We start from the raw sequence: 11989 nt of genomic DNA, 5'->3' as shown, positions 1-11989 counted from the left end.
GTCCAAGCGGACAAAATATTTGACACATTAATTGGCAAAATGTCAGAGACGATTTTCCTCTTTTAATACAATTAAATGGCAAATCCGATTTACCGATTTCATTAAGCATCGAATTTGTAATTTTTATGCAAATTATTCAACAGAATGGCGAGCTTTAAATACACAAGCTGCTTTGGTTTTGAGGAACTAACATTTAACAATCTTGTATGTGTATATTTGTTCTGTTTTGTTCACACTTTCTTTTTGTTTGCTTTTAATATAGTGGAAAGCCCTTAGATCTAGTCTCTATGTATGTTGTATATATCATATGCATTGTTTAAATATAGGTTTATAAGTATTTATCATTTAAAATGTTAGTATTATTTTAATTGTAAATAATTAAAAATGGAATCGCATAAGTGCTCTATAAGAAAATCGCTTAGAACTTTCATCGTAATTCACTTTGGGTTCACTAAACTCTCTCGATACTTCTAAATAATTCTAGTAATTGGTTTTTCTTTACCTACGTTATTCCAAATTGTGTTACACTCGTCAATCTGCTAGAAACATCTCCTCTTTGGTTATCATTGGATTCCCTTTAGTATTACATTACTTTTAATATATAATTTAGAATTTCATGAACAGTGGAATGAAGATTTGCTCGATTTTCGTTTTTCATTTTTCGTTTTCCGCTATGATAATTCTTATCACCTTAAAGTTACATACATTTGCATAGGTGCTAAATATTTTCCGTTTTAAGCGCCTATCATCTTCGGCCAGAAGGAACAACATATAATAGAGTATCCAGCAAATATTACTTGTACAAAGTACAAAGTCACAGACCCCAAAATAAACGCACCGTGACTTTGACATTTGCGTAATATTAGTGGATCTTTATAGAAATTATAAAGCAAATACTTTACCACGATTTATTTCTACGTTACTTTCGTTCTTTGTTCTTGTTCTTAGGTTTAATGTATTTATTAATGTTTATGAACTGTGAAATTGTAATGCATTCAACGACGCTAATTATATGATATTTATATATTTAACGTCTCAATGTGATTGCATTTCTTTATGTACTTTTGACAGCTGGCATTTTTCTTACAGACAATACTGGTTTTCTTTCTCTCAACATTTTTTTGTTCATCTCTTGTTATATCTAATTAAATTTTGGCATTATGTTTTATAGTGAATACGATTTAGTTTAGGTTTGCATTTGCATTTTCTTCTATTTAATTATTTAACATTTAGTTGTTTGGTTTCAAGAGTTTTATCATTGTTATTTTTATTCAGATATTATGGTGCATTTTGGGAAGACAGTCAGAAATACAAAGCCGCAAAGTATTAACAGTAAATATATATTGCAACATATTCATATACATATTTAATTCGTTTTGGAATCGTATGAGTTTATAAGTCACATCAAAACAGGTTCGAATGGTTGAATTTTCATAGAAATTTTCTTCTTTATGTTTTGTTTAGTTGATTAGGTCCCGTTCACAGAATTTATTTTTCGTATGTTTGTTTTTGAAACTCAATATAAATGCTAAACTTTTGAATTTTTATACACTTTCTTAGTTCAAAAATAAGTTCATAAATAAAAAAGTAACAAATGATATTGTGAATCATCTGAACAATTGTTCAACCTAACGCCTCATGTTCCAGAGATCGACGGCTGTGGGCCAGATCGATAGGAAGGGCAGGGTCAACAAGATGACAGAGTAGGCCAAGTGGGTGCCAGAATTACAGCCATCCTCGGTGCAGCAATGTGTTTGGGTCTCCCAAATTTCTAGCCAACAAAGAAACAGGATAATAATACACAATTAGCTGAGGTTTTGGCCAACAAAAATGGTTGACCACATTTAATTTGAATGCGGCTTTCCGATGAACGTTTCACAAATTATATTGTTCAACTAGCAGAATTAAATTGATCACTTCGGTTGACCCGCACTCACCTTTCTCCACACACTCGGTGGCACAATCGCGAACGGTCGACAGCTCACTAACGTATTTCTGAAAAGAAGGTCAATGGAAAATATGTAAATTTCATACAAAACTGACATTTGAAATCGCATCCATAAAAGGTTAATTAAATACCAACAAAGTCCGGTTGATAGGAGTGTCTGTTGGTCAACATGGTCAAAACTGTGTGTTTGTTATTTTATAACCGGAAAATCGGACATGTATACGCGCGTTCATGTGAATAAATATGAAATTTGGTATTGATTTTTATCAATTAAATATGAATATTTTATTAACTGCCCAGGACCGCAAATTACTGTAGGGACAGGTAAGCAGCGTTGTGGTTTTTATGTACATAAATGTAATTAATGGTTTATCTTGTCTAGTTTTGAAAGATAATACAAACAAAGTATTCGCATAATTATATATGCATATCTTGAAATATATATCTTGGTGTCTTTAAATGCTTTAAAGCGTAAAATTCACAAACACCAGACATGTTTGCACACAATACTGACACACAGTTGAATATTTCTCTTAACTTTGTGATTTTATAATTAATTTTACACTTAATTGGTTGATAGGAATTGCATTTTGTCACAATTTGAACGCAATTATCGTTATATTAAATAATTAATGATGGAGAATAAGCCATTTAAATCGTCAGTACTAACGTTTTCGTTAAATGGCATGTCACTTCGCTTGAAATCTCAAAACAGAAAAATATATACAATATGCTGGCCTTAAGATAAAAATATAAAAGCCACAGACATTTGTAAACATTTTTATGAGCATAATATAAAACTTGGAAAACAAAACAACTTTCGGGGTGGTATCTTACCATAAAAGAATGTTGGACGCCTGAATCTGTGTCCTGGACTCGTAATTATAAGTAAACTATAAGTAAAGTACTTTGCTGACTCAAGCCGATTCCAATCAATACTAAACAAACAAAACCCCACTAACGAAGTTGCCCCACTTTGATGTGGGGACAGAGCTTGTATAATTCCGTAAGAGTGCTCTAAAGGAATTATTTATTTCACTCAGGGATACCCGACATATGGGGGCCCCCATTGTGGGACACATTCGAAGTGTCATCAAGGATTCGTGTATTGTGTTCTAATCCAACTTTTGATGCTATTTTAACGACAGATTCGTGAGCTCAACTAGGGAGCTCCCTGGAGCTCTGCTGCAAGGAAATACTCATAAAACACATCATACAACGACCCCATAATGTACTTGCAACATCACCACCACCACTGTTACCCTACCGAAGTAAGCCCACACCCCATGAGCTGCACAAGCTGGTTTTTAGCATATATATACTTGACATTAAAGTTTATGGCAACATAAGAAAGGGACACTAAACACACAGATGACATGAAGATAGTAGTCGGCGGGTTTCCAGAGGGACATAAAGTGCTCCAGCACACACTCACTCGTGCGCCGGAACGCCCCATTATAAATCTTTTGTTAAACTCTCGACTAAATTGAAAAATGCGGCTCCCGTAAGTAGGCAACGCCGACGCCAACGCCTTACGGTCCATTAAGCAAATAATAAACCTGTTCAATAATTACCCAGCGTGTGTGCACTGAGTGTTATCCTCCAGCCACAGCTCGACAACAATGCACCTGCACCTGCAACCAGGAAGTTGCAACCAGCAATACCTCTACCTACACATGTACGCCCCGGGATAGGCACTGCAAAACACGTGTTCACAACAAGAGGCAAAGGCAGGCAAGCAAGCAGTCTGCTGAGGCAGCTTATGGGGCACTCTAAACCGCTTAATCGATTCGAGAGTCGGCAGGGGCAGGGGCTAGACAATGTGCAACAATCCGAGGCCACGAGCCAAGCCATTCCGCAGCACTTAACGACTTTGCGTGCTCATCGTCCGTTTGTTACTGCAACAGTTTCACGACACTTGCAGCTGGCCCCAGGATCAGGACCTGGGATCCAGGACAACCACAAGACTGCAGTAACCACCGCTAGAACATTGGCAGCTCATTGTTTATGTAACAGGTCCTGCAATAGCACCAAACCCATGCAACCCATTTAACCCCTGCAACCCACCCAGTTCTTACCAAATGTTGTCTTATTAAAATGGAACGACACTTGGAATATTCCAGTGATACATGTTGGCTCGAAACATGCCCTACTCTGCGGATTCGTTGGCATTGTGCAGCCCTTATGCTCGGCGCTAAGTAACCCCACTGGTGCCCCAGGGGGCGGCGAAAGGGTAAGCTCATTATGTTATGTGATGCCACAAATTGCGTCTGCTTGTGCGGCAGGCGGGCTAAGTAATGCGGCTAATGTAGATAATGTGGGGATAATCACATGAGACAAACATTGGGGTGCCATAGAGCGGACATTGGAGCTATAGGGAGTGGTTTCCAGTATCTCTTTAAGGGTTGCAAACCTGAAACTATTTCTGAGTTACTCATCTGATTTACCACCGACATTTCAGTGAACTTCAGTAAACCTCTGTTCCAACGCTTTCTCTCTTCTATCTTTCACTTCCCAAATTCAACTTTCTACAATGGAAATCCTTCCTCACTTAGAGACCCGCCAACGATTTATGCATTTGGCCTAGTTGAAAAACGAAATGCGAAAAAGAAATGCCTGCCTGGCTGCCGTGAGGGCGTGGCTATGGTCTGTCGAGCGCGTCGAGCAAAATGCAGCTCGGCAAAATGCAGCACGGCGTGTTATTTGGTTGTTAGGGCCAAAAGTTGTACCCAAAAGAAAACACGCCACGAAAGCGTTGAGCAGAGCAATAATCTTGAGACTCCCAAGGAGCGGTGCCACAGCCAGTGTTGCTCTTGAAAATGTTTCGGCTGCCCCCTGTGTGCTACTTTTACTTAAGCTAGTTATATCATCACTGTTTAGGTCTGATTTGAGCCCAGTCCTCACTCAGGCAGCCAGCAACTGATGACGACGTTGATGATTTCAATTTTGCATGCAAGTGACGGCTAGCACAAAAAAAAAACCAAAAGATGCAAGAGAAAACTGGTAATGACAGGAAAAGTACTGCAATTGCAAAAAGAGAATATGAACGGATAGACTTGGTGGTCGAATCTTTAGATACCCTAAACGATATACCTTTCCAATGGTATCTTATGACATCTTATATGTCCTGCAGCTGAAGGAATAGTTTTTACCAAAATGGCATAATGGAGCGATTTTCCTTCTTCTCTGCAATACAAATATCTTCCCCAGAGCTTAATACCTTCCTCCAAGGTATCCAAACTAAAAATAGAATGGTGGCAGTGAGTGTGGTAGGGCACTGGTGGCAAATGAACGAGCCACAACGTCATCAAAGCCATCAGTGGCAATGGCAACTTTGAATTGTGTGCGGCTGGTGGGGGAGGAGTGGCTGGTGGCACGGACACAGGTTGCAGGCAGCATTCGCCTCATCATGGCAACGTCCTTAAGCCATTTATGAAATTTTCAAGCGTCTGTGGAGCAGCAGGAGGGTCGAGTCGGCGCCAGCTTAATCTTGAAGAGAAGAAGATGATTTGCTTCAAATACTTAGGCATGCTGCAAATCATGTGTGCTCCTTGTCTGTGTGTGTCTGTGGACTAATGCCGGCCTTTCCTTTTGCCTGCCCCGGAATGGTGCACAATTTTTCACAATTTTACTGTAATAACTCAATTTGTCTGTAGGATGAAGCAGGATGCAAATTCTTGGGTATTCTATAAATATCTATCAACATTTTTAAGGAATGTACTAAAGTTAAAATAAAATGAGTAAAGGATTGTGCAATCCAAGCAAATCTACAAACTTTATTCAGAACTAGTACCGTAGTGTATGCTATGGCTGGAATTATTCATAATTATAGCCTTTGGTATTCAACCACTGCCATCCATTCCATTCCAAGTGCCGACCATTCAGATGTCCCCTCGTTAAAATTTATTCGCCAAGCTCAATAAATCCTTTCAGAACTGTGCCCCTGCCTTGTGCCATCAGCAAAGCTGGTCACGAACTCAATTGTGGAATCCACTCAAATATTTTTGGAGGCGCCACAGTTGTGACATTAATTACGAAATCGTGACTTATCAAATGACAGGCGGCATCTGCAATGTTGGAATTCAATACGTCTCCCAAACAAATCAATTATTCATGTCTAAGGAAAACAATTCCATCAGGGAACACTTTAATTCAACTTCAAAATGAAATAATGCAAAAAAGTGTGAAAATTCCAATGCGTTCAGCCGCGTGTATGCGAAAGGAAAGCAAATGAGGCGCACTCAAAGCAAAATGAAATTGAGGCGTTGGCAAAATGATCGGCAAACAGGCTCAAGGAAAAGTGCAATGAGAAGCAGAAAATGCAAGGGAAACTTTTGAACAAGAAGAATGAACTCGGGAAGAACTTTTGCAAGCTACATGAAACGATTTTGTCTCATTCCCCCACTCGTATGATTGTGCTGAGCATTGCCTTCAATTATTTAGGCAAAATTGTGCCCAGGTGTTGTGACAGGCGTAAAGCCATCTCTTCCCTTCCCTCCACTTGGGCCTTGAGCTCTCGCTTCAGTTGCTCTATTCAATGGGCACAGAAAGGACGAGTATCTAGTATAGTGTGTAGGCTGCCCCTACAGCCACTGTTGCAACTCCTGCCGCTCCATTATCAAAATGCAATTTCATCAATGCCGGCTTTGAGACCTCAAAAAATCCGACCAACAACAACAACAAAATGTAGAAAAATGTCTGAAATTTGATTTCCCTCTAAGAGTGAACGATGCACTCTCTCAGCTTTCAGCAAGAGCACCCAAATTCCCATTCCTCAAAATCCATCAGAATCCTCAGCCAAATCCCAGCCATCAGACAGGCCAGTCATGAGGCAGGCATCCAAGAGGCAGGCAGGCAACGGCAGCCAGCAGAGTCAAGATGCACAAAGCGAGCAGCCTGCAAACGCTTTTTGTGAGTGCAATTTGTTGTTACATGCAAACCATGCCATGCCATTCCCAACACCAACAACTTGACAGAGAGCAATTTTAAATAAAATGACGCTCCATCCACCGAAAATTCATGCCGAAACACATATACATATATGTATGCATGCCTTTATGGGTATATATTTTTGTCCGCGGGGCGTATACGTAATGCAATAAACTGATTTAGCTACTGACTAACAACCAGGGCCAGTCGGGTTGAGGTTCATATAACACTTATCTGGATACCAGCCACAATCAAAAAGAGATTTGTTTAAATTTGATTTTGAGGTCGTCGTGTGTGTAGGTTAAAGTTCAACCAAAGGAGAGCTGGTGTTAGGCCGAAGTTGAAACCAAACTTTATCTGAAATTAATGCAGACTTTTTTATACCCGATACTCAAAATGAGTATTGGGGTATATTAGATTTGTGGTGAAAGTGGATGTGTGTAACGTCCAGAAGGAATCGTTTCCGACCCCATAAAGTATATATATTCTTGATCAGCATCAATAGCCGAGTCGATTGAGCCCTGTCTGTCTGTCCGTCCGTCCGTCTGTCCGTCTGTCCGTCCCCTTCAGCGCCTAATGCTCAAAGACTATAAGAGCTAGAGCAACGATGTTTTGGATCCAGACTTCTGTGATATGTCACTGCTCCAAAAATATTTCAAAACTTTGCCCCGCCCACTTCCGCCCCCACAAAGGGCGAAAATCTGTGGCATCCACAATTTCGACGATACGAGAAAACTAACGCAGAATCGTAGAAGATGACTATATCTTCTAGAGTGCAAAATCTGAACCAGATCGTATAATTATTACAGCCAGAATCACGAAAACAATATCACTCTTTCTCGCTCTGTCTCACTCTAACACACAGGTTTCATGGTCGGTTTTGCCAATTGCAAAATATGAGTTCAAGGATCTCAGAACCTATAAAAGCCAGAGCAACCAAATTTGGTATCCACACTCCTGTGATATTGGACCTTGACCGTTTCCTGTCCAAATTTCGCCACACCCCCTTCCGCCCCCGCAAAGGACGAAAATCTGAGGCAACCACAAATCTCAGAGACTATTAAAGCTAGAGTAACCAAATTTGGTGCACACACTCCTTTAAGATGTCACTATAAAACGTATATCTCAGAATTTCGCCCCCCCCCCATCCGCCCCCACAAAGGACGAAAATCTGTTGCATCCACAATATTGCAGATTCGAGAAAACTAAAAACGCAGAATCATAGATACCGACCATATCTATCAGATTGCTGAATCTGGATCAGATCAGATCATTTTTATAGCGAAAGGAAACAAATCAATTTGCAGTGGCTACGCAGCGCCCGACGTCACGCTCAGACTGATTTTCTGTCTCTCTCGCACGCACTCTTTGTCGTGTCGTTAAATATTAGCGGCGTCTGCCGGAGGAGAGCCATACTGACTTAGTATCGGGTATAACCGTAGAGTTGCGGTGTCCGCAGCAACTCACAACGTTCCCCCTCGTTTAAATTCAAATATCGAGAAGCAGACTATCGTGTAATGAAATTACAGTCGAATAAGACTAAGGCAGAGTTCTCAGCATTAAGGCTTGTTCTAAAGTCACTATTTCTCTTTTATTCGAAATAAGAGCCATTTAGTAAGGACAGTCTTGACCATTGTCCCAGCACTCAACCTCTTAGAAGTATATTTTTATGAGGAAATATTTTTTGCACATTTTTTGCCTCTTTGCATATATTTTAAACAAGGCAAAAGTAATAAAAGTTAATTGCATACTCCTAGAAAATATGCAATATCATCGAAATATTTTTATTGCCGACTGCTCAATGGACTGGCAATTTGATTTTTAGGAAATATAAAAAAGCAATTTTATAATAAGCCAGTACCAGAAAGGTTTGAAGCTGTCCAACATAATCTGCCAAAGCCCAACTCAAAAGATAACGCCTCATTTTAGATGATATTCAATTGGCTAAGCGAATATAACCTTCATCATTGCCTGGTTTACCTTTTGGCCCAAGTCAAAGCTGTTGACCCACATCGCCCTTACCTTATAGACAAAAAAAAAAGGACAAAACGCTGATGACTTGGCAATACAAAAGTGCCACAAGCAGCTGCTTAAGAACAACCCCAGCCGGAATGCAAATATCTTGTTAGGTTTTTCGTTTAGGCTGGCAAAACGATTTGTGTGACATGCAATAGGTTCTGCCTGAGTGCCGATAGCTGTCAATGGCCAAAAAAACACAAATCTGGGCTAACGAAGGGGAAATAACAGCAGTTGCATTTGCGGCTATCTGCAGCACATAATGGTCACCATTGAACCGACAGAGTCGGTCACTTGCACGGACAATCGGAAGCCGGATGTATTGTCATTTATTTACAATGGCATCGCCAGGCGTGTGCGAAAAGCTGCGACTGGCCGGCACACTTATCTCACAGCCATTATGCCGATACTTGAATCCAGTGGTGTGGCATGTGGCAAACAATGGCAGCTGCAATTGCCACTGCAGAGGAAATACTAGAAGAGAACAGAGGAAGCCCCGCCACACAGACAGCTGCTACAGGAAGCAAATATTGTACATAATCAAGTGCACAAGCGATAGAAACTACAAAACTGTATAAGACACAGATAAGAAGGCTGCATTTCCCTTTTCCTTTTCCCGAAGTCCTTGCGGACACACTGAGACTGTATCTCCCCCTAAGCCATATCGATTGGGAAAACTTCCTCAGCTTAGCGAGGCTAAATATGTATTGCAGCACGAATGAAAAGATAGATAAGTCCAGGCTTCATATATATTTTTAGAGCGAACGACTTAAAAGAAAATAAATAGTTTAGCAATCTGGTTTTGATCTAAGAACAAATGAGACTTCAGTCTCTTAATTTTGGGTTTCCCAAAGACTAATTTTATATCAGTATATATTGGAGTTTTGACCTATAAAGTTCCTGAGCTCAGCCTATTCCTGTCAACTGACATTTAAAATTTTAACTTGTGAAAAATCAACCCGAACATGACCCAACTAGCATGTTTTGGGATGATAAATCGAATTTCATGAAAGTTTTCTGACCCTTTTTTAATTGCTTCTATACATTCTAGACATAAAGAAGACTCCTACGTCCTTACATTTTCATTTATGCTTTCAAAAATAGTTTAGCTTAGTCTTATTTGCCATGAGTCTTGAAACATTTTACAAGTGGTCGTGTTCGACTAGATTCCGGGCCTGCTGATGACTGGCATCCCGTTCGAATGGCTGCATGGACGTTTCTTGTGCAGCTGCCGCTGGCGTCATGTCAACATGTAATTGACACCGAAAATAACAGTGTGGGGAAGCAGTGTAGTGTAGTATGCCCTCAAAGGATGTGCGAGTATGTGGTTCAGTCGGGGCAAGGGTAAGCCATTAGTGGATGCTCCGGTCTCTTGTCAGAGTCAAACTGTGCAGTTGAGCTCATGATGCGAGAAACATGATGATGCATGACGCAATATTGCATGTTGATGGGGTCTCCAAACAGCGACAGTCCTGTGTGAATGACTGTAATGCAGGTCTGATGTCTGATTGGGTTACAGAGTGCCATTAGAAAAGCCAGAAAAATAGTTTCAATTATCTGATAAATTTCAGGGAATATTGATTTTCATAGAAACTCATTTGCCAAATAGTTTTTCAGATTCTATGTAAAATATTCATAGTTAACGATGAGCGAATTCAATAACGTTATTCAGCTTTCCCAAACTGCACGTCCTCCAAGTTTTGTCTACGTGAGCGAAAACGACAAACTTTGCTTGCATTAATTTGCGTTAATTCGGAACGATGCCAAAAGTTGAACGTATCGCCCAGACGGCACAGAGAGTCAGAGTCAGAGCCAAAGTCAGAGCCAGAGCAGAGACCAGGACCCAGCCACGCCACCTACTGTAATTAAATTTGATAAATGACGGCACTACGACCTCAGCCAAGGCCCCACCCACACCACCATCCATAGCCCCACACCGTTGACTACCCACAACGATACAGCCTCCTGGCAGGCTGGCACGTAGCCAGCTGGCGAGCGGCTTCTTGGAGAACTGCTCAAGTGTAAATGATCTGCGATTGCCTGGCATTCGATTGGATTGTGCTAATTTCATCGAGCTGTTGACGCACGGAGCACGTTGACAATTATGCGGAAGCCTACTCGGAACCCCAACAGCCTAATTTATGTCTGCCAATTTATCGTAGGCAACTGTACCTTATTCTGCCTCCTGCCTCCGATCCGAACGAAACCTTTGGCAAATTAATTTGCAACAAAACTTGATTAATGTCGGGTGTTTATGCGGCATTCGGGGTCCGTTTTTCCGTCATGTGGTTGGAATGGGGACATTTTTCCACATGAATACCGAAACGGAGAGGAATCGGTAATTAATTACTCACGGACCGCCGCAAAGTATGCCAAAAAACCAGCCATGGGCTGCGTATACGCCATGTGACCCAAAAGGCTTGAGAGCTCAGTGTGGGTTTCTGGGCTTGTCTGCTTGTGTTTGTGTGCTTTAATTACAGAGCATTTAAATTCGAAACAGATTTATGGGAGTTAATTGTTTTATAATTGCCGCATTAAATGCAAAACGACCGAACATTTCTCTGCCTTACCTATGTTAATATGCAAATAACAAGGATTCTGATTGTTTCGAAAACTATTAATATTCAGCTTTAGTACCCAAGTTGATGTTACATTATAGGTTTCCTGCTGATGCCATGCTACTGTTGGTAAATACATATGAGTATATGGGTATGACATCATTACGCCAATGAGAAATCCCGCAAATTTAGACATTAGTTCATTCGAATTTACAATTATATTTCCATAATTAGGGGTACATTAGAAACGATTTGTTCCTAAAAACCATCGGTAAAATATACATCGTGCAACACCACATTCAACTAAACCAAACATATTTGTATACGCATTGAAAATTCCCAATGGAAGATTAGCCCATAAATTCAGAGCTGACCAATACATAAATTGCATACAAAGGATATTTTCCAAAGTCAATATTGGTTTTCAGACCATGGTGATTTTGTGTTTACTTACCGGAGTGTTTCGGAATGTTTATTTTCAATAAAATTTAACTACAAATTCATATGTTTGTTTGCTTCATTGATTCTGGGAGCATGA

The 11989-nt window shown here is 40.3% G+C and overlaps 1 protein-coding gene across 1 annotated transcript in view; it reads right to left on the bottom strand.

Annotated features, from left to right (window-relative positions):
• Positions 1-748: 748 nt before the first annotated feature.
• LOC6595029 overlaps positions 749-11989 on the bottom strand; it is a 29366-nt gene continuing 18125 nt past the window's right edge. Inside the window, exons 3-4 of the mRNA XM_002019958.2 lie at positions 1938-1995; positions 749-1771 (exon numbers count right to left, since the gene is read on the bottom strand). Coding sequence (XP_002019994.2) covers positions 1629-1771; positions 1938-1995 — 201 coding nt within the window. The 3' untranslated portion in view covers positions 749-1628. The remainder of the gene's footprint in view (positions 1772-1937; positions 1996-11989) is intronic.

The sequence above is a fragment of the Drosophila persimilis genome, unplaced genomic scaffold, assembly GCF_003286085.1.
Source record: "Drosophila persimilis strain 14011-0111.01,24,50 unplaced genomic scaffold, DperRS2 tig00000000-arrow-pilon, whole genome shotgun sequence".
Lineage (NCBI taxonomy): Eukaryota > Metazoa > Arthropoda > Insecta > Diptera > Drosophilidae > Drosophila > Drosophila persimilis.
The sequence above is the reverse complement of the archived record's forward strand: the minus strand, read 5'-3'. Positions and strand labels throughout refer to the sequence as shown.